The sequence below is a fragment of the Schistocerca serialis genome, chromosome 4 (assembly GCF_023864345.2).
Source record: "Schistocerca serialis cubense isolate TAMUIC-IGC-003099 chromosome 4, iqSchSeri2.2, whole genome shotgun sequence".
Classification (NCBI taxonomy): domain Eukaryota; kingdom Metazoa; phylum Arthropoda; class Insecta; order Orthoptera; family Acrididae; genus Schistocerca; species Schistocerca serialis.
The window spans coordinates 538,144,298-538,169,137 of NC_064641.1; the positions used below are offsets into that span (position 1 = coordinate 538,144,298).

Below are 24,840 nucleotides of genomic sequence, written 5' to 3' on the forward strand. Positions count from 1 at the left end.
AAGAAATGCTTCACTTTCTGCTCTAAACATCTTAGGAGTGTGAACAGATTATGTGTGTCTTTCACCAAAAGATTTGTCAGCTTATTCTCAAGATGCAACCGACTGTGTTTCAATGTTTCCTTCATTGTACATTGGGTATTTGTGTTCCTGTTTGCTAACAATCTTTTATCACTAAAAATACCTTCCCTCACGGTAGTGAAACCGTCTTTAAACTCTGTGTTGGCATAGAGGTAACACTTATTTGTCATATTTCTTGATATTTTTTCATAATAAATCTTACCAAAAGTAGTGTGTTCTGTCAAATGTTTTTCTGATAACAATAAAACTAAATTTTTTTGTAATATACAGACATAAATATGTTAACTGCAAAATATGAGAATTTTAGTTCAAAAACACATGAAACAGCAGGATGTGCATTAGATCTGCTACATGGCACACATTGGATTCGCTTCTATCAGGGAAGCGCAGCAATAGGACTTTTGTTTATGGCACGGGTTTTTAGTTGTAAAACAGAACACTGAAAATCAGCACTTCAATATCTGCTCATTATTATTTTTATTATCTATTGTAAACCATGTCTAGGTTGTGCAGTAATATTATTGTATGGTGGTAGAGCGAACTCAAGTGTTTCCATAAGAAACTATTGTACTACTCATGCAGCATGATTTAAATTAATCTAGATGTCACACATGACAACTACGATGTCTATCTGGCATCACATATCCTCTGTCATGATAAACTGTTAAAAGCAAACCAAGAAGGCAAGAAGTTGATTTACATGTTACAAAGGTAAAAGAGCCCTAGTGGGTGGTTTTTGTAATTAAGTACAAAAATTCATAGCTTAGTTGATGCAGTAAATTAATGGTCTCTGCGAAACATGTAAGATTTTATATTATTAGCTGTGCAAATGTGTCAGACATCAGTGCCTTAAGGTGTTACTGGGACGGAGTTCTTTAGAAGAAGGTATATTCATCACATATCATATCTAGTGTTTCAGTTCATTACACAGCAAGCAAATTTTTAAGGTTATATACAATCTCAGCATTGAGAAAAAAAATCAAGATACAATTTCAACATTAAATTACAATCAGTTATCACATTAGTAAACTGCTGCCATCAGATTTATGACATTTTTACACAGGAACAGAGAAACTGCCACATTTTATAAGAACTTTCAATTATGTATTGTGTACATTCCACAGGATCTGTTCAAAAAATTGCAGAACATTCCAAATTTTGTGCCAATGGTGTGTCGGGGCAAAATTTGGTTGGCACCCCTACACATGCCTATGTTTAATGTGTAACTGCTGAAATTTCATTATTGTATGGCTGTTAGTTATTGTTCAGTGCTGTATCCAGTAGAACGTTGCATTGCACTGTTTGAGAATTTCAAGATGGCACAGTTAGAGGTGCAATGCGTCCACATTAAATTTTGTATGAAACTCATGAAAATCTTTACAGGCACACACTAAATGATGGAGGGGGCCTACGGTGATGACTGCTGTAGCTGTACTCTGTGTTACAAATGGTTCTCACAGTTTTTAACAATGGCCGGATGGAAGTTGAAGGTGACCCTAGTTCAGAACACTCTTTGACGTCTACCAATGACGTTCAATGTCAGGAACGTCAATGAAATTGTGTGTGTGACAATTGAAGACTGGCTGTCTGAGAGATTGCAGAATAATTCAATATTTCAGTTGAATCACGTTAGGAAATCCTGACGGAGCATCATGGAATGCATCATGCTGCCCCCAAGTTCATCCCATTGCTCATTAGTCAAGACCAGAAAGACCTTCGCCTCGAAATCTGAAGAGCTTATGGACCACACAAAAGAGAACGAGATGTGCCTTAAGAGAATCATAAATGGTGATGAGACATGAGTCTATGGTGACACTGAGACTGAGGTTCCATCTTCACGATGGGTTAGGAAATGTTCTCCAACACCAAAACAAGCGTGTCAGCTCAATTCAAATGTCAAGAGTAATGCTGACAGTTTTCTTTGACTCTGAAGAATTACTTCATCATGATTTTGAGCCACAGCGACAAACTGTTAATCGATGGTACTATCCGGGCATGGTGCAACACCTACAAGAAAATGTGAGGCACAAACGGCCTGAAACATGGCAAGACAATCCATAGCTCTTGCATCACGATACCATACATACACATTCATCTCTGTTGGTGCGTGTGACTACTGTACACAAAACGAAATCACTGTGCTGCCTCATCCTCCATACTCTCCTGATCTGGCCCCAGTGGAACTTTGTTTTTTATTTCCAAAGTTGAATACTCCGTTGAAAGGACGAAGATTTGCAGACAAGATAAAAGAAAATTCGTTTACAGCACTTCATGCAATCCAGCAAGAGGCATAGCAAGAGTGCTACCAGAAGAGGTAACGGCATTGGGAGCAATGTATCAATCATAGAGGAGAATATTTCGAAGGAGACTATACACAAGATTGAATGGTAAGCGTAAAAAAAAAAAAAAAAAAAAAAAAAAAACTGTTTCAGAATTTTTTGAATAGACCTTGTATACATAAAGTTTTCATGTCTCTATATATCATCATAAATTACACTCTGCAATCCTGAGTGAACAAAATGAGGAAGGAATGGCACATATCTGCATTAACATCAAATTGAGGATGACATTGTACTGTTTGCATCTTGTGCAAATAAATTTCGGCATTGAATGGAATAGCGTAATACAGAAATTCTCAAAGTACCACTTAAAATGTAACTAAACTTGGCATTACAAGCATCTGATTGGCATACAAACAATGAATGTAACAACTCATTACACAATGAACAGATTGTGACAATTCAGAATTTGTGATAAACTGGGAGCTAAATTACAACTTCATGTTTTTGCTGAAAAACATGAAATTGGGGTTTGAGTACCTGTGTGACAAAAATTTTCATTTGTCACAACATATTCATAAGACTGCATGTCCAACATCTCTGACTTTTTTTCATTAATGTTTCGTGTCAATCTATCATCTTGAACTTCATCCCCACTGATCCCCCACTCTCTTCATTTCAGTGAATATAATTAATGGTAGTCATTGTGGCCAAGTGTAGTTACATGGCTGTTATGAATAGATTGTATGTTTTGTACAGCTACTACTAAAATTGTCTCAATAGCATCTATATGATGCAGTGATGAACTGAACTTGCTCAAAATACATCACAATGTATTAAAGTACAACAAAACTTATAACAGTATGAAAAAATAATTGAATTAATTTAAATTCACTCACTATATAGTTCAGGCATCGAAAGTGTGATAAATTAGACTAAAATTGCCCCTTAAATTTTGAAAATGTCCTTCCTCTGACCATACAGACAAAACAAAATGCACACAGACTGGGCTACAGTGACTAGGCACTGCGGCCTAATCGGACTGCGCTGTAAGCAAGAATTATGCCATATGTGCGATTTTACAATTTTTTTCTACTAATTATTACTGTTAGTTCAGGAGGAGGACACTGACTATAGAGAGAGTGGTTTCTTTACCTCCTTCCATTGTTTGTATTCCACCCAGGACTTTCCTGAATTACATGAGTAATTTTAGTTATTAATCTTTTCCTCCTACAACTATGCATCAGACTGCAAAAAAACATTAATTACAGAAATGCTTTTTACCAGAATACTCTTTAGAACGAGTTCCTATCTTTGTTAATCATTCAGTGTCAAATCTATCTTTGTTAATTACTGAGCATCAAATCAATGCTTCTGAGCCACACTGATCAACAATCTCAGCACACAATACATGGCTACGTGACCGCTTGGATTGCTGATGCAACATCTGAAACCCCAAATTATTTCCACTGATAATTATATTTATTCATATTGATCACACTTCCTCCCTCATTCTCAAATATTTTACTGCCACATGAACTTGTGAACCTAACTGATCCCCTTTCCACCCTCTTCCCTTATCACACATACTCACATACCTCACCCCTTCCTTTTCTCCCATGTTCCTGTAGGTTTTTAACTTATTTGTGCAAATTTTTGTCTAGTTTTATGGACTTGCGTTTTACATATCAGTGTGTGTTTTTGCATGTCCTTATGTACTAGATGGTTGTGAAGGGAACTGCGTAACAGAAAAATGTTATCCAGTTCCCATCACAACCATCTAATACCATTTGCCCACTTCCACATCATTATTTTATCGCCTACACCATCCCTGCCACAATGGATCCCTGCTCCACCTTTCTGTCACAGTGTAGAAAATAATACCTTTCTTTGGCCAATTCCCAGTCTCATACCCTGCTTCTTAAATGCTGCCTAACCCATGGACTCTGTCCCCTCCTCACCTTCTCAGATTCTGCCAATCCCTGTCCCTCACTAACCAGATACTGCGGATCATCATCCCCACAGCACAGGCATCCTGGAACTACCTATGTTCCCTCCACAAGATACTGCTACTGTGGAATCCCTGCTACATACACCACTTCTCTGAAATTGAATCCCTTGCTCTCCTGCACCTGCTATCCCAAGCACCTGGACCAGTATTCCAGGCATCACTTCAGTAAGTTATTCAACCTGCTGACATCCTACTGCCATCTTGGGGCACCACTATCCAAAGCCTACACTATCCACAGTGTTCCTCCTTGCCAACCCCTCGTAGCACCCAGACCATGCCTAACTGACCTTTTCAACTTGTCACATCCCCAAAACTCCCTACCAACATTCAATTAAATCCAGTGTCAAAACATTCCCATAAAACTGTTGTTAATCTTTCCACCAAGCCCCTCAGTTCCACATACATTTCAGTCCTATCCAAATGCCTCATCTTCAGCCCTGCACCCAAATTTAATCATGTTGGACTCGTCAAAGAGCTACTCTCCTTCTCCTGGTCCCTGCAATGGGAACACTTCTTTGCCACCAATCCCTCATACCAAAGCCAACCTAATACCAACACTGAACCCTGCCTCTCCCAGTTCAAATCAGCATCCATCGGTGATATTCTACCAATTATCTGACACCACCTCCTATAAACTCTGCCAGAATGATACCCCTGGAGTCCAACATAACCTCCAATCCCTGCTTAAAGCCTTAGCACTTCCTAGAACCTTGCCCTTGAATCCATTTGCCTCCTCATCCTTTGCATATTCACCTTTCATACATTCCACAAAATCCAAAAGCCCAACAATCCTGGACACCCCATTGCAGCTGGTTATTGTGTCCCCACTGAAAGAATTTTGCCACTCACTAAGCAACACCTCCAACTAACTGCCCATAATCTAGCCTCCCACATCAAAAATAGCAACTACTTCCTTCACCAACTCACCACTATGCCCACCACTTTACCTTCTGGGATCCTACACATCACTGCTGATGCTACTTCCCAATACACCAACATCCCTCTTGTCCATGGTCTTACCACAACCGAACACTACCATTCCAAATGTCCTCCACACTCCAAATCCTCTACCTCATTCACCTTACTTGCTCTATCCTAATTCTCAACTGCTTCTCCTTTGAAGGGAAGGTATACAAACAAATCTGCAGCACAACCAGGACACCCTCCTATCCTAACCTGTTTTATCGGCTGTCTAGAGGATACCTTCCTAGCCTCTCAAAATGCCAAACCCCTTGTCTGGTCCAGGTTCATTGATGATATCTTCATGATCTGGACTCTGGAACAAGACACCCTATCTTCATTCCTTCACAACTACAACACCTGCTCTCCCAACAGATTCACCTGTTCCTCCTAAACCTAGCATGTCACCTTCCTAGATGTTGACTACTGCCCCCCCCCCCCCCCCAATGACTCCATTCAAACCTCTGTCAACTTTAAGCCCACCAACAGCATTCACATTTCGACAGCTGTCATCCCTTCCGCACCAAATAAATCCCTCCCTTACAGCCTGGTCACCAGGGGACAGCGTGTCTGTGGTGACAAGAACTCCCTTGCCCAGTATGCTGAGCGTCTTACCAAATCTTCCCTGCCATTTCCCCACGCTTACCCAATCCTCTCACCCCCCCCCCCCCCCCCCCAAGAAGCACATTCTCGTCCATCCCTATGCCACTCCCATTACCAAACCCTTGCCACTGGGATCATATTCATGTGAGTGACCCAGGTGCAAGACCTGCCCAATCCACCCACCCAGCACTTCCTATTCCCCCGTCACAGGCTTACCCTACCCCATCAAAGGCTGGGACAACTGTGAAAGCAGCCATGTCATATGTCAAGTCAGCTGCTATCATTGCACAACTTTTTATACTGGTATGATTACCAACCAATTGTCCACCTGGATGCTTGGCCAACACCAAACTATGGCCAACAGCAAAGTAGGCTACCCCGTGGTGCAACAAGCTGCTGAACCTCACCACCTCTTTGCCCAATGGCTCTTGAAGCTGCACCTGTTGGCATCTACTCCCTGCACACACTGCCAGACAGTGCTCCCCCCCCCCCCCCCCTGCCACCCCACCACCACCCATAAGCTGCTAACCATTCCCCTTCCTCACCCCCTACAGATTGCTACTTCCATTCTATGTGAAAGTTGCATTTCGGATCAAGCTACCACAGATGGCAGCTGTGTGTGTGCTTGCTTGTGTGAATGGAATGAATGTGTGTGTGTGTGTGTGTGTGTGTGTGTGTGTGTGTGTGTGTGTGTGTGTGTGTGTGCTTTTCTGAAGAAGGTTCTGACTGAAAGCTTTATCTGAAAGTATCTTTTTGTTGTGCCCATCTGCATCTCAGTACGTCACCTTTACAGTAAGTAGCAATCTATCTTTCCGTTATATTGTTGTCACTCCACAGTCTACCATTTTAACTTTCTTGATCACATTTCCTTCTATCAAATCATTCCCACAATTTGTTTTTCTCATCAGTTGTGGCTAGCGATATTTCATTTATACAACATGGATATCACAGAGCAAATAAGTTTCTGAAACCCAAGACTCCTGTGACCTTTACAATTTTCAATTACCTAAGACGCAATAATCTACATCATACACAAAGAAACAGAATTTTGTTAAGTTGGGATATGGAGTACTACATGTATGTTATGCCATGAGCAATCATTTACATCATGCAACTCTTCATTAATTTAACATATTAACAGGAAACAGTTTTTGAATAGACACATCAAATTCTTGTTACTTCAACTACAAGCAAGGAAAAAGAACACAACAATTACCTCTATGTCAAGCTGTAGGGTAAAGAATGGTTGAACGTTATCTGTGAACTCATCCCCAGCACGCTGAACACGAGAGCGGAGCTGTCCTCTGAATATATCCGAGATGGGAGTTCGTCCAAAGTCAGCGCGGCGAGTGATGGAGCCTCTATTCTTTGGACCCATTTCCTATGGAAGATTTAACAGAAAGAATATCTGAGGACAGATGGAGCAGTCAAATCCACACTTCACATTAATACAAAAATCACATACGCTGTTTGCATTTATTAATAAATCGCATACAAGTTACTAACAAACTTACAACTCAACTGGCTACCTTTTTTAATTAGAAAATCATGGACCTGCATCTTCCACTGTTTAGCTTTACAGCATACTAATGTGTAACGTTAGTGATACACAAACAGAATAATGACAATGATATGTTCAAAAGTTCAGCTTGATCCTCCATTAAGAAATTATCAATCATTTTACATTGACATTTTGCACAAGAAAGAATTGGAAACATGCAGTTAAAAAAGCTGATTTGGAATAAACTTATGGGAACTGTAACATCAATTAAAACCACTGTTACATGGATATATTAATTTAATGGAGTTATAAGATGCACAGCACATTTGGCATATTCCAGTTGTCTAAAAGAGGTTCCTTCTAATAAAATCATTGATAGAATTCAAAGTAATATTCCATTAAACTCGTTAACTCACTCATAAGGCTCTCATGCTGTAAGTACACAGGTACCTTCAACGATTTGCAAGGCTTTTGGAGGGTGTTATGTGCTTCAGTGGTTTTCTTTGTGCATCCATATATGATTGTCTATCATATGGTGTTGTCAGAATGTATCTAACACCATTATCATGTGACCTGATCATCTAAACGGTACAGTACAAATACAGTGGGTTAAAGAACTAATAATTGCACTGTTTAGAGCCCGAAGTTCATAGTCAACATATTCCCCTTCATCTTTACATCCATCCTTGCACAATGTGAAAGGATTTACCATGTCACAATACATATGAAATTGCAGAATTCACGGAGTATAATCACACTGCCTTAAACATGTATCACAATATATTGATATAAAGTGGGATGCAGCCTTGTTACTGCAATCTGATGAACGGGCCACCTCTGGCAAAGGCATGGTAAGACATTCATTTTTATTTGGGTCTATGGACAGGAAAGTATAAAATCTCCTCACACAGTCTGGGCTTTCATTATGTCAGATATCTGATGATAGCATCACTGATACAACCAAAATAAAGAGAGAACTTATTCAGGGTGTATAAGTGGACAAGAAAAAAAAAAAATTCTGTGGATTTTTCCCTGTTAAAATACAGCTTTTCTCATCTGACAATACCCCAAATGAAAGTACATTTTTTCCATGTTAAGCAACAGTATACTTTCCCTTGAAGATATGAAACTTATCAATCCTTTGAACTGTAAAAAGTTTTATACTCCGGTGTAGAGCTTCCCGGCACTTTAGGAAATTGAACTTTACAAAACACAACACATTTTAAAAAGATCTTTGTACTTCATTATTCCTTCTGTCCCTATCACATTTTGCAAATCAAATCTGTTCATGTTTTCCAGTCTAGATTTCACTTTTGGTGCTGCCTTTAGCTTGATTTTCATTGTGCTTATTACTAAATTATGATCTGACCCCATTTCAGCTCCTTGTAAGGATCATACGTCATTAATTGTTTTTATATGTTTGCTATCTATGAGAACATGATCAATCTGATTTGCTGTTTTCTTATCACATGAGTACCATGTTTCTTTATGTATTCTTTTATGAGGGAAGGTAGTACTGCTAATGATCATATTTGTTGATGCAGTGAAATTTATCAGCCGAATGGCATTGTCATTTCTTTCCTCTTGCACATTTTCTTTTCCAATAGCTGGTCTGAAAATATCCTCTTTCCCTATTGCCTAATACTATCTTGATACCAAGTTTTGGTAGTTTGTTTCACAGGTCTGATAAGTTTTCATAGAAGTTATCCTTTATTACATCATCTTTGTCATTAACTGGTGCATGACAGTTTATTAGTGACAAGTTGAACCACTTGGACCTGATTCTAAGATAGCATAGTCTTTCATCAATGGCTTCAAACTTTATTACTGAAGGTAGAAGATCATTTAGTACACAGAAGGCAATTCCAAATTCGTTATAACCATTTTCTTTACCACTGCTGAATATTGTGTACTTATCCATATCCTGTATATTCGGATCTAACAGTTGTTTTTCCTGTATTGCTGCTATTGCTACATTGTTAATGTCTAGTTGTTTGCAAAGTTTTCGGAAGGATCCTGTTTTAAACATACTCTGTACATTCCATGTTCCAACTCTCATGTTTGATTTCCACTGCAAGGTCATCATAATTTGGGGTCCATTTTTCATCCGAGGCATGTGTGAGATATTCGTAATATTGGAGTTTCCCGTAGCTGGGTTATTAGCCCTGCGTACAACCCCCAACCTGGAGGACCGGGTCTTTTTCTATATGGGTGTTCCTCCCTTAGCCTTTGTAGATTCCTCTACCTAGTACAAGGCAGCAGTGCTGATTTTGGTCCATCCAGAGAATTTTATTTCCTCAGTGCCCATCATATCTGTTGAGCTTTCTCCTACCCGCCACCTGCGGAGTCGCCCATTAGGCGGCCAGCAAACTCCAGAAAAGTGATTGTGACTTTTTTTTCCTTTTTGTTCTCCCCCCCCCCCCCCCCCCTTTTTGCAGAGTACAGTGGACAGTGGTCTCACAGGGCATCACTGTGATTAGTTGGAGAGTACACCAATGACTAGCTCTTACAGCCCAGTAAGCCAAGTCCAAAAGAGGCAGACTGGAAAGGGGGGGGGGGGGGGGGTTATTTGTTAAACTGCATTAAATTTCCTGGTCCTAGCCATTTTCCCTCTAAGAATGGTAGTTTACGCATTTCAGAGGATGGAAACACTGCAAATTATTAAAAATAGATTTTTAATTGTATGAAACTGATTTTTACTGTTAAATGAAATGGGTTAGGAATCAATATTAAATGTTTGTACCACATCTAAGTCCTGTAGAACCATATTAAAGGACACATTGTGTCCACAGCAGTAAATGACTGGAGGGGATTTTTTTTTTTTTTTTTTTTTTTTTTTTTTTTTTTTTGGGGGGGGGGGGGGGGGGGTGTATAGATGCATCAGGAAAGAAGGCAGCTGGGCAGATTGTGGTCATGCACTTCCCTCCTTCATAGGTCTACGATTTGAAGAACCAACACTGGTGATTCCAGACATTCTCCACCCCACTGTGTCACATAAGGCCACAGCACGGTATCTCACAAACTTATACCGGCCTTTCACAGCTCGCCTTACAAATCATTGGCGACGCAGTGTGCAACACATGCATATGGAAGTTGCTACATGGAGATATGAAACTAATGCAGAAAAAGCATATGGACAGTGTCTAAGTATATATCTTCAGATTGTTCTATGTTACTATTGGGAAAATTGGTTCTCTAGTAATCCTGTCCAGCAACAATAGAATTCTTCTGGGAAAGGCAACTTCCCCAGCACAACAACAGACCATTTTCAATTTACATACAGTCTATACCTCCCTAATATTTCCTGTCCATTTCTCTTATGTAAATAGACAAAATAAATTCACTGAGCTTGTTTTTATATTATGGATTTATTTTTTGTTTATTGAGTGAGTACTTACTACTACCTATTGTTAAGTTAACTTCGATGAAAAACGTTCCTATAAACAATGGCTGAGAAGTGCTTAATTTGTAAGTGTTATGTCAGTGATTTAGTGTTGAGGGGAAAGGAAACAGTTTCGTAAATGTGGCATCTTGCTGCTGTCTGTCATTGACAGCATATTGTTAAGTAATGTAACAGTGTTGTAGTCACTGGGTTGTAAATGAATGAATGGAAAATTCCTGCAATTCTCTCATTAGTAACTGTGTAACTGGTGAACAGCATAAATATATTCAATTCAGGAATTGCTGGCACTTGCAGGGTGGGCTGCACTGAGTCTATCCGCGTACTACATTGCAAGATGGGTGTCAATGTCTGGTGGAAGAGGACTGATAATGTTCAAATCTAGAACAGTAATCCACTGTAATATATTGCCTGACATATGTTGATATATTTGAAGCCCCGTAACACCTGGGTGACCTACTGCTGTTACAGAGCAAGCGAATTTAAGCCTCTGGGTCTCTTCAGATGTTGGGAGAGTAGAGTCTGGGATAATGCATTTCATACCCCTAATGTTGTGAAAAGTATTCCATCCATTGATAATGGAGACAATGAAACCAACACCGCAAACAAATTTCACAAGCATGTTACAATTGGAACAGGCTCTTCAGTGTGGTAGACAGCTGACAGCTCCAGCTGCGAAGCTTTTTTTGCACAATAGCTCACGTAACGACTGCAAATAAGTACTCACTCAATAACCTGAAAAAACAAAAATGAGCTCAGTGAAGTTATTTTGACTACTCTCATGACTGCAACAGCTAGGAAATGCTGGAGAGGTAAAATCAGTCAGAAGACTGAAAAAAGATTACAGGGCTCAGGGTGGTTCGAAGAATGCTACAACGGCCGTACAGGACGACTAAAAATAAATTTCCTTTCCAGCATTACAGAACAGTGTGCAGATTTACAACAGTTCTGTTCATACTCTTTTCTTGTGTTAGCATTACAGCTCCACTTAGCACCTCTTACCTCTATTCAATGTAATTTTCACACACATTGTGGAAAATAACACCCCCCCCCCCCCCAATCCCGTCCCAGGAGTGTTGGCACCTGCATCACCAGTGACTCACGAGGCGAGCTGCGAAAGAACCAGTACAACTTTGTGGCATACCCTGTTGTCACTTCTTGTGATGTGGGGTAGGGGGAGTGGACAATCCTCTACTCTTCTGTTTGCACACCTATGGAGGAGGAATGTGCATGACCACAAACTGGTGACTTGCCTTTCCTCAAGCATCTCCTCTTCCCCCTGCCCCTCTCACCCTCTTGCACTGAATCATATTATTTTTTCGTTCTTTTCTTTTCTTATGTGTAAGCTATATGTAAATTGAATGGGTTATAGACACCGACAAAGATAAATTAGTGAGTTGTTTTGTGGCAAGAATAACGTTTTGATACATCTGTATGAAACAAAATAAGAAATACTATCTTCAATTTATTAATCCCTGTATCTTCACCTTTTTGTTTTGGTAAGTGGTAGGGTATGGATGTATGTTTGGATCCGTCGTACCAGCTTTGTTAAAAAATGTGTATTTCAACCATACATTAAAAGTGTTCTAAAAAGTTATTAGAAAAGCAAAATTTATTCACACATTGAAGAAGTCCACCCTTATCTGTTCGTCATTTTGCTCACTGCCGAGATCCTGCATCAAGAGGTTCAAGGCAGACAGGAGTAATTTGTGCGAACAGTGGAGGAGCAATCCTGCATCGACGTTGTCACAATCAAGACTGCACTCAATGGAATTAATGTGAAGCAGTGCATAACACAAATTATGAACACTGACCTTGAAAGCATTGATATTGAAGGTCTGCTGATATTGGCATCAGTTGAAGTTCACCCTGCATTCTGCACATATTCATAAATTACCTTTTAAATTTCTTTCAGCTATTCTTTCCAATTATTCCAGCAACTATAAATGAACAATTTCCATCCCCCCACGAACACTTACTCACTCTCCTCTCAGTCACACCCCCGGAACACTATTCATCACGTAATAGTTATATGGCACTAAAATGTGGTACACGTTTCATATTTGTTCTTAATCCACTTCATTTAACAACAAACATCAATTTTATACTGTTAATACAATATTTTTTACAGTCTGCAATTTTTTACATCCCTTGCAATGTAGAAACCATTAGTCCTAGAGAAAAAATGAATAAGACTTTTTTAGGTTATTTAATGCAGTTTCATTTTGTACTGGCAAACATTTTCATTAAAAGTCATAGTTTGAGATATTCAAGGAAAACAAAAAATTGACTTTTAAAGGCTAGAACTCTGCTGGTCACGATTTTTAGTATGTTTTTCATCACACACACCCCTACCACTGCGACCAATTTTCCTTTGTTGAATGGACTGTTATAACTCTAACTTACTGGCACATTTACACAGTAATATGAAGTAGGACCTTTTACAAATTCCAAAAATCTGCTCCACATGGTCCTCTTCCAGTCAGAAAGCTACCTTCCTGGATGTCTGTCTCTTCTCTGATGACTACAACAGAAATCTCTACTCTTACAAACAATCCCCCCCTCAATACCTCAACTTCTAAAGCAGTCATCTGTTAATTTTTCAAGGTGTCCTTTATCTACAGGGACATAAGATTTCTCTCAATGTTGACAACCTTAGCAAAGCTTTTACAGACACAAGAACCTGCCCATGTATTCCAGAAACAGATACCACTGCTTCATGTAACAACAACAACAAAACAGTCACCACACAAATAAGTAAATGACTTTATGCTTTCCTTATCACCTTATATCAGCAATGCTTTAAAAAATTCAGTGGCAGCACTTTGTTTACCATGTTGTGCCTTATAATGAGGGACATCAGTCAACAATCCTACCCTCACTCACCAAATGGTATTCAGTTTCACAACCAATCCTTTTCCATCCTTATTCCACCCATGCAATTAAACCTTTTCTGCTAGAGATCATCCCTTATTGACAAATAAGATGCAAGACTTGGCTAATAGACTACCCCGTAATCTAGAATTGGGGTCCTGTGTCCAGCATTTTCTACAATGGCGAATAAGAAGTTTTTGTGATGTCTGCAATTTTTGAACTGATTTTGGGTTATTTGGCATTGCTAATTGCAAAAATGCCATCCATTTCGTTCTAGTAGCTCTAGTTTATGACACACTGATTATATTATATGTTCTCTTACTCACTGCTTTATTTTTACACCATCAATTGTAAACTGATTGTTTGCATAATATTAATTTATTTTATCCAAGCTCTATTCATCACAACAACATGAATAGAGCTTGGATAAAAACCAATTAGTATGATGCAATCAATCACTTCACAAACTTTATATTTTATGTTATATTATACATTAGGTATTGTATTTGGAAATCACAATGTTTTCAGCATTGGCTTACCTTCCATGCTGTTTCATCTTCATCTTGACTTTGTCCTGCATCACCATTTGCAATATCGCCATTGCTCAGGTTTGTCTGGGAATTGTCTTGGACAAGTTTCATAAGCTGAAGGGAAGAGCACAACAAAATTAAAGAAAAGATTATGACTAGCTCACTGAACAAACTTGGTAAACCATTAGAAACAGCAAAAGTGCACCAATGATATCTGCAGTTCTTCCACTGCATGCTGCAATTCGCAATTCATTATACTTGGTCATGGCCCAATCGTATAATCTTAGTTGACACAAATATTTGGACATTTCTTCCAAATGTCACTATCTCCGAGGTTTTGTTTAGGTTGGGATCCAATAGCAATTTTAAATTGATGTGAGGGAAACAAGTAGCAATGCAATTTATAATCTTGGCAGTCACAAATATCTTGTCCCACATATAAATCACCTTACTAATTGGACTGTAATCACAGTTGATGTGCTGCAGATGCTCTACTTGAAGCAGAGATATTTGTTTTCTTTAATATTGTACATCTTTGGTGGCAACAATTACTATAACTACACTTAGTCGTCGGTTATTGTTGGTGGTTCTCACTTCGAGCAGACACACAAATTTATTCACTTATTGTGTGCGTATTGTGTTCTCTGCCTTACTGTCAAACCTTGAAAGTATATTCAAGTAACTTTCTCTTTTACTTTAGACCATTCATTTAGAAAATAACTGTATTTCATCAGTGGAAATCTTTAATTTCATTCTTTGGGACATAGTTGTCCCAATGTACCACAATGGTAATTTGTGTACTTGTTTTTGAATTTCATGAAATCGTTACTATTAGTTAAAAAATAAAGGAGCAGAATGGTATTTAAAATTCGGTTCTTTCATTTTATTAAATAAGTGGAAAAAATTTGTACTGGTATAATTTCAAATCTGCTTTTAGGGCATGTGCTCCTGAAAAAGAGAATTTTTCATCACCAATGAAAGTGTTATGCAGATTTTGGAGGCTTGGAGTAGTGATGATGAAGATAATCTGTTACTGAATGAAGAAGATAAAATTTTTCTTGAAGGAGATATGGAAAATGAAAGAGAACATGTTATAGAAGATCCTGAAAAATAAATACGTAGCCCACCTAGCAAAAGAAGGCATACAGATGAAGTAAAAGAACCAAATGCTGAGGTACCCGATTCCCTTCCAGATTTACCAGAATTTAAATGGTCCCGAACTTACCAACCAAGACAGTTCAGTGATAACATGAACCATGAATTTGGGAAGTGCTTTTGTTTAGTGTCAGTGAAAATCATGAAATGCCACAGCCATTTGAAAGTTTTTCTTCCAATATTGGCCTAAAAGATTTGGTGCATGATATATTACTTCCTGAAAGTATTCGGTACGCAGAACAATCAGGCAACGCATTCGGCACAAATGAAGATGAAATCAAGGCATTTCTTGGTATGAACCTGGTAATGGGGTACTTTATTTTGCGTACATTTAGAAGCTACTGGGCAACTGAACCCGATTTAGGTGTTCCTTATATAGCTCAGATTATGCCACTACATCAGTTTGAAAAGATTCGAAAGTACTTACATTTTTCCAACAATGCAGATCAGTCAATAAAGGAAGACTGTACATACAAAGTGAGACCTGTATTTACCCATTTGAACAAAACCTTCCAGGAATCTCTTAGTGCAACTAGGGCTCAATCTGTAGATGAGCATATGATCAGATTCAAAGGACGTAACATTATGTGACAGTATGCCAAAAATAAGCCAGTCAAATGGGGTTTCAAAATGTGGTGCACATGTGATTCGGAAACAGGCTACCTATTTGAGTGTGATTTATACACTGGAAGGAAAAAAAAACTGAAGTAGGGCTTGGTGGTGAGTCAATAGTTCTGCAACAGACAAAATCACTATCCAGACTGGGATGTGAAATTTACATAGCTTTGCAGTATCACCTTGGTTTATAAAATATCAGATCATGTGGAACAGTGCGCACCAATCGTAAAAACATCCCAAAGACATTCCCTCCCGAAAAGGAAATGAAAAGAGGTGATTCATACAGTCTCAGTAGCAATGGTCTGACAATCCTCAAATGGATGGATAACAAGCCAGTTTTTCTACTGACTAATTTTATTTCCCCAATACCATGTACGACAGTGAAGAGGCATCAGTCTGATTCTTCTGAAAAGATCAATGTTCAGTGTCCTCTTATGATAAGAAAGTACAACAAGTGGATGGGAGGGGTGGACCTTATGGACCAGAAGAAAGATCGGCAGGAAGGCAAAGATTAAGTATTACCTGAGAATTTTCTTTGATCTTCTTGACATTGGTGTAAACAATGCGTATGTAATATATTCAATTGGCAGAAGAATCAAATCAACACTATCATCCCTAGAGTTCAGACAATGCATTGCGAGAAATCTAATTGGAAATTATTCAAGCCGACAAAGGAATTTATCAACAGTAGTGAAAACATCAAGAAGGTTGCAGACCTGTTGCAATCCAGAGTCCAGAGCACAAAATGATAAAATCAGACATAAGGAAGAGATGTGTTCATTGTGCTTCAAAGTGTGTTGAAAATCGCACTTACAATATTTGTGAACAGTGTGGTGTTAGTTTATGCTTTACTGCAAGCAGAAACTGTTTTGCAGAATTTCACATCAAACAGACGACATATACACAGCCTCTGTAATTTTTCGATGTATTAAGTGTAATGTGTTCTGTAAATGTCCTTAAGTACCACAGGGACAAATATGTCCCACCTTTTTTTTAGCAGTACAAATAAAAATGTTTGAAATAATAACATATTTTGTTTATAAAACCTCCAGTTACCATAGAGCACTTTAGTTTTCTTATGTACCCGAAAGGGTTAAGGATATTTATGTGCATTCGGCATTACAAATTAACAAAGTTACTGGCTAGCCACATTTTACTATGATTGGTAACATTCACTTCCCATTATTCACTATGCGAACTGTAACCAACAACAACAACACCCGTAAAATGAAAAAACATTGGACAACATAAGTGCACTTTTACCTTGGAAACAAATATCTACTTTACATATTCAGGCATATATTCTTACTCTACTCTAGGCCCTTTCTCATAAATAAGTGTTCCAGATGTTCATATTAAAGCTATGTGGTTTTACTTCCATTTTTATCCATCTCACTTTGGTGGGTTGTAATAATTATGAAGTAACACAAACTTCAGTTCTTTCATCATAACACAAACTAATCAACAGGCTACACAAAGCACACATGAAAAAAGTTGTTAAATGTCACTCAAATGAGGACATATCATTAAGCCCGTAAAATCGACATAAAACACAAGGTAAACATCTGTTTGACATTGGAGGAGGAATAATTTCCTTAGTCTCCTGCCTCTGTAGCCACTCTTAATGAAAATTCAATTAAATGTGAGAGATTAATTTTTATTAACATAAACTGATTGCTATAAAAATGAATAATAAATTTTATCAAACCTCCTGCATCTCGTCATTCAGTGCATTGAGAAGGCAGCTTAAAAATTCTTCTGCATCTTCCTGACGACCTTCAACTTTGAAAGTATTACTTCGAATGCTATTTAACATCTTATAAATGTAGCTTGGTTCAAATGCAATGCCACTTTGTACTTCAATGGTACCATCATCCTTGCGTTGTGCCTTCTCTTTACGGCCCACACGGGAGGCGACAGGCATAGGTTGGAACTCATTTACAAACTGGACTCTGCAAATGCAAACTTCAAATCAAAACATGATCTAAATTTCTATGGGATCACTTAACATTACTTGTGTTATCAAAAACGCATACCCCATACAAACAATTTTTCACACTGGATTAGAAATAACTCTAATTTAGTATGTTATGAAAATGTCAAAAGAGAGAAAAAAATTATTAGTTTAATTGAATGATTAAGTTACTGAAATATGTATACTTTCACTTCCTTAGCAACATGCCAAATTCTGTAGTTTACAGTAACTTCTTTTAAACCCTTCTTTCATTTTCATTTACATCAGGCTATTTAATTTCTCATTTACTGTGCGGCAGCCAACTTCCCAAAATTACTTTGTTACAAGATCAGAATTCAAATCCTATATGCTGCATACCAGCGAGTTTCTTTAACCCATCAGTCACAATGTTCAAGAATTTTAAGCAACCAGTTTCTTTCCTGGGTCACGATCTCCCTCCCCCCCCCCCCCCCCCCAAAAATAAATCACTAATTACTTCATGTATTTTCTTATGGTTTTTACAGGAAAATATCAGCTTTGTAACAAATAATATTTCTCTGAAAAGTACATCCACATCGTACATTAAAACTGAAATTTCATTTTCATTATCTATTGTGCATCTTTTAATAACAAGAAGTATAGACTCTGTCACTTTAATCGTTAACTTAGTCATTTCATTGTAAACAGAGCCAAATGGCAGACATAATTTGATAAATGTATTTCAGTGCACTCACATGCTATCAATTATAGGTGTAGAAGACGAACTCATCCTGTTTGTTGCTGATGGTATTGGTAGTGCCTTCATAAGATTGTAAAATGGAGGGCATGCCAACAGGGCTTGGAGAGTTGAATTGATGTAGCACCAATTGCTGCGATTTGTCAAACCACGTGGCTGGAGACTTATGGCACGGTGATCCAGCTGATACTGTGATAGGAATTCTAAACGAAATGCAACCACACATATAGAATGACTACATGAAATGCAGTTTACATATTCACCACTGATTATATGCAGCCTAAAAAATAATTATTATATGAAAAATGAATTAAAAATGAATCAATTACTATGAAATATCACTTAAAAATTAACCATGATGTATTAGATTCAGTAGGAGGGTCAATCACATACACGATTCTGAATCACTATTGATTCCTCTAAGTAAAGGATTATGCCGCACTGCAATATTGCACAGATTTCCACTGAGTGGATTTGCTCTGACAGTAGTGAAAAACTATTGTATTTTCAATACACTATGAGATCACACAAACCCCAAATGGAAGAAAACCTCAAGTAACATGTATTTGAGGTCATTAATCTAAGTGTAATAGCATAAAGTACACACAGCTCTCGTTCACAGCTGGAGTTGAGTGCATCAGATTTATGGAACCAAAATTTCGGTCTATTTTAGTTTAAAGTTAATGTTGATCTTGAAGGTTGGTTGCATATTCTGTGAAGTAACACTGTAGTCACATGAATGCCACGAGAAACAAAAAAATAGTGTGTTGAAGTTACAGTGGTTTTGTTTTTGACATTAAGTCTGGTCCACAACATACATACTCAGAGTATGTGAGCACATATAGGTAATGAAATTGGACTTTCCGGAAGATACTTTGAGTCATTTATTAATTTTTTATTAATGAGCCAGTGTGCCTTTCACTTACTGTGGTAAGTACTTGATACAAAGCTACAGAAGACTTAATCCTTTTGGCAACAACACAGGGTACAGCCATAATCAAAGTTACATTACTGCACTGTAACTATTGGTACAGACAACACTGTCTGCTACAGACATAATATGGCTCTTTTGTAGCTTTCTGATTTACTCGTAGTCTTTGTAACAGCACAAACAAATGGCTTTGGGTATAAGAATGTAAAACATAATTCATACACAAGTTTTAGTCTCAGCTTTAGAGAACATACAAGTACTGATTCAAATGAAGTAGAAGGCAACAGAATTTGCTATTTTCTGAAATGTGACTGAAGTGATTCCAAATTATGATCAAGGCACAACAATGTAGGTGACAGTTCGGGGCATCCCAAAATGCCATACAACAAAACAGGCCAACAAAATAAATATGGCACTACGACAGCAAATTGTGTAACTGACTGTGCAAAGACAAATGACAGAAACTGACGCAATCCTAAAAGTTATAGTCACAGCAACAAATCTAAAATAAGACTTTCACGTGCCATGACATCTGGAACAAAACTCAAATCTCAAATTCAGAAGTTGTTAACGAATTTCCACTTGGCACTACTTTTCCGACTCCACTTCATGGAAGCAGAATTAAGTAGAACTCTAGCAGACACCGCAACTAATTCAGGCAATGATAAACTATGTTGGTTTCTGTAACATTTGATAAGCTGAATGTAAATCTTTGCTCCCTCTGTTCTCATGTCACAGGCATGAAAATGAACGATCAGGCATGATTTGTCACAGAAAATCTAATTGACAAACAAGCTGTCAATGGAACAATAACAGTGAAACAACTCCAGATATCTCCACATTGCCAGCCATCCACAGAAACACATCATGGCCAACTGGAGAAGCGGCTGCTGCTTAGGGGTCTCAGGAGACTAAATACCTACTGTCATCAGTCTCATTCATCCCTAGGACAGAATCTGTGCACCCAATATGTCCACATCAAATGTGTGAGAACATGTTTTAAATGTTTGTGTGGCGTGAATCTGAGGCAGGACATGGGTACCAGCCCAGTATTAACCTAATGGGATGTGGGAGATCACCTAAAAACAGCAACCAGGCTGGCTGGCTCACCAGCTCTCATTGTTAATACATGAAGAATATTCGATCTGGGTTAGGGTCATCTCACAGAGTTCCCCAGCACAAATATTAACATGTTTGGCAAACCAGAAGGGTAACTGATATTCTGTAACTGCTAGATAGGTTTCAAAGAGTATTTGTTCATAAATTAAATTTGTCCAATATAATCCATAAAAGAGAGAATGGGAAATCCAGGATGGAATAATGATGATATTGTGGAAAGGATAGTTGCTACTCACCATACAGCAGAGCTGCTGAGTCACAGGCAGGCACAACAAGATGACTGTAAGCAAGTAAGCTTCTGGCCAAAAGGGCCTTCACCAGAATTACACACACACACACACACACACACACACACACACACACACACACACACACACACCACAGTTCCTTGACTGCTGAGGCCAGAGATTGTGTGTGTTCAATTCCGACGAAGGCCCTTTTGGTTGAAAGCTTACTTGCTTGTAGTCTTTTTGTCGTGCCCATCTGCAACTCAGCATCTGCGCTACATGGTGAGTAGTTAAAACTGTCCTTTTCGTAATATTCCCATGAAAGAGAGAGATATTTATAAAAATCAATTACAAATGCTCTTCAGGTATAGGGTACTGCTATAATTTTAAAGTATTTGCTGGAAATTGACTCTTAAAACCATTGACGAAATTATGCCAACCCTCTAGACCAGTCCTTCTAATAAAAGGAAGAACTGATATGAAAATCAGCTAGTAATATGATTACTGTAGTATGGGCTGAATGATATTTACTTTCTATCAACTGTTCAGAAGATATCAGAATATGTGGAGAGTACAACAAACAAAGAGCTGACATGCCTGAGAAGCATTTATCTTTTCATCCACTTATAACAAGCTATGTGGATTATCAAATTAACTTTCCAAGATACAGTCATGCTGAATGCAAATGTCACATACCACATATTGAACCTAGATCCAAAGAGCATGAAATTCACAAGTAACAGGAGAAAATTCCCCTAGGTGACTATCTTGCCAAGAAGCAATGCAATGAGCCACTTACACTTCAAGGAAAAAGCTGGAATTATTCTCCAGCGAAAACTAAGTCAACTGCAAACAGAACTGCTCCCTCTAGAAGATGTAAGGTCTGTTGAGATCATGGGCAACATGGAAATCTGTTTTTGAATTTTATAGAAGTTGCACTTCACACAGACAAATTCTTCATGGCACATCATACACACAATATCCGAAAATTTGTCACATTGCAAATTTCATTACTTAAACAGGAGGTGAATGGGTTAATAAACATATGCAATCAAAATCACTCTCTGGAAAGCTGATAAAGGGTTATAACTAATCACAAAAACAAATGACATTACATGGCTGAGAAATATCTACTGAGAGGCAGGGACCTACAGACAGACAGACAGCAATAACTCAGTTCCAGAAGATCAAACTTCATGAACATTATTGCACCTATGGCAAGAAATAAATCTAATTTAAGTATTCAATTCAACTGAAAAAATACAATCCCTTGACAGCACATTTTCACACTATCTGAGAATACAAGTGTTGATCAACCCTCATACTGTTGTCTTCTGCATCTCTGTAAAACACATTAAATCTTCAGTTACCACTACCACATTTCAATTATGTAACTGACACAGGAAGTTCTTCAAAATGTTCTGTGCATAGTGTAACAACTTCCTATGAGTTTCACAGTTATGAGTGGAAGTAACAATGCAGTATGAGCAAACATCTTCAAATTTAAAGCATACAACGTTTACAACCTAATACATTGGGCTTTTACATTTATTAACAAAAAACATACTACCATCTGCATTAACTTATTCTAACAATCTTCTGCACCACCAGTACAAGTTTTGGCAATCTCGTGGTGTATATAACAATTTAAGTACACAGTATAATTATTCATCAAGTCTCTTAAGTTGTTTAAACAACAAACATATTTAACTTTGATTCTGAAACTTGTCACTCTTAAAATTTAGTTTTATACAAATGAAAAGTAAATTTTTATTTCATTATATTTATTTGACTTATACACACTAAGAGAAATTACATAATTTAAAACAAAGAGACATCATTTTGGCAGAAAATATCCTGTACCAAAACTTACAGTAGTAAAAGTTTTCAGAGTAAGCAGGACTGTGCGTCATCTGACATTAAGAGATGCAACACAGCTATATTAAACAAATCATTTCTGAACCATAACAATGAACAAAAATATCTTGCTGGTACACTATATTATGTTGGCCTACGTATCAGTATTTTATTTTGGTGCCTACCTCCCAATCTGTAGAGGTGAGGATTATCTGCAGCAGACTTTGTGAGCTGAGGAAAGTTTTTGGTATCAACAGCAGGTGCTGGAGCATCCATTAACGGTTGAGAATCTTGAGCTTTATAGCTGGAAATTGGACCATCAGCTGAAGCCATCAACTCACTCTGGAATGGCCGTACAGTTGCACGTGGCTTTGGTGTTCCAGTAATTACAGTGTTCGTAAGTGCAGCTGCTGAAGGAGAGCTGTGCCAGTTTTGACTGAAAAGACTGGCCCATGACCGTCCAGAGCCAGGTGTTGAGGCTTGGTTTACTTCATCACTATTGATAAGAGCTGCTGTCGTGTTCACTGCAGTACGCCTTGGAATCTGAGCAGCAGCAGCAGTAGTAGTAGTAGTAGTAGTAGTAGTATCAGCAGCACTGGGTAACTTTGTAACAAGGGTCTCTTGAAAAGAACCAGATGATTTTGGAGGACTATCAGGTGACAAGTTATTTGTTTTGGCCTTAGTATCAACTAAAACCGGTTCTTGTTGAGCAGTAGCACTGTTTTCAACTCTCACAGTCTCAACAGTCTCACTGCTCGCAACAGTTGGTGTTTCACTTTTGTTGATAACTGTACTGTTTCCATCACTGTCTCTCCTATCAACTAGGGTAGATGTTTCATTTTCCTCTTCTACAAATGCATTGCCACTGTGTTCCTTTCCATCACCAGAAAAATTGTGGGTTTGATTTTCCGGGAAACTCGACGATTCTGTGTTAACTACAGAGAATGAAGAATCATACAATGGGGTAACCTGTAAACCTTCACTAGGAATAGTTTCTGGTGTTTGATTATATTCAGTAGTCTCTTGCTCATTCAAATCTGAAATTACAGAGTTTGCAGTTACTGGCTCCACAACTGGAACTGAAGACGGTTCAACACAGTACCCATCCGTTGATCGTTCATCTCTAACTGTTTCTGTAGGGAAGCTGATTGCTTCAACTGTTTCTGTAGGATGTTGCTGTGATACATCTGTACCATACACAACTGGTGCTGCTGTAGCAGGTTGCTGATGAAAAGGAGGGTACACAGGAGCAGGATATACTGGCATAAAAAAATGTGTTCCGGGAGCTGCATGCTGAGACGGCGTATGTTCTGGAGCCTGGTAGTAAGTAAATGGATGCACAAACGGGATTACTTGATAAGATGCACCACCGGGGGAAGTATCTGGCTGCACATCATGCCCACGAAACTGATGCTGAATTTCCTGTCTCCTACTGGCAGATCCAACTTTTCCTGGTTTTTGGCGCCTTCCTGAACTGCTAGTACTGTCTCTTGGTGTGCTATTGACATCTTGTACTTGGTAAGCTTGCTGAGGAGGTATGTGCCTACCATATGGTGGGGTATTGTAACCATGCACATTAACATTAGTTGTCAAATTGCTGACAAAAACATTAGGAATATGTGGAGCAACCATCTGATAAACTGTTGTCATAGCAGGGGCTGGTACAGTCACTGATGATGGGGGAGGAGGTATGGGCACTACAGAACCAGGTGGCTGAGGATGGGGCAAGGCAGTGTGGTACGGTGACTGTGCTGGTGGTGAAGTCACATGCTGGGGTGAATGATCCCGAACATGGTGATGCAATGCCGGTGCAACAGCTGCTACAGGGTTCGGGTTAGCAGTTTCTTGTGCAGCAGCAGCTGCTGCGGCTGCTGCAACAGCAGTGGATTCAACCTCTGAAAAATGAAACCAAACTTTAATACAATTTACTGAGTAAAACACTCAAACAGTACCATACACAATAAATGATTGTCACAATACCAAATGTATAGCATACAAGTGAGAAAA

General features: G+C 38.5%; 1 protein-coding gene across 2 annotated transcripts in view; it reads right to left on the minus strand.

The window, feature by feature from the left end:
- The window catches only part of LOC126475257 (ubiquitin carboxyl-terminal hydrolase 10-like), a 141,482-nt gene that overhangs the window by 66,531 nt on the left and 50,111 nt on the right, over positions 1-24,840 (minus strand). For both annotated transcript variants that reach the window (XM_050102971.1, XM_050102970.1), the window contains 5 exons: positions 23,019-24,728; positions 18,698-18,902; positions 17,718-17,961; positions 14,246-14,350; positions 7,148-7,312 (listed from right to left, as the gene is read on the minus strand). In XM_050102971.1, coding sequence (XP_049958928.1) covers positions 7,148-7,312; positions 14,246-14,350; positions 17,718-17,961; positions 18,698-18,902; positions 23,019-24,728 — 2,429 coding nt within the window. The remainder of the gene's footprint in view (positions 1-7,147; positions 7,313-14,245; positions 14,351-17,717; positions 17,962-18,697; positions 18,903-23,018; positions 24,729-24,840) is intronic.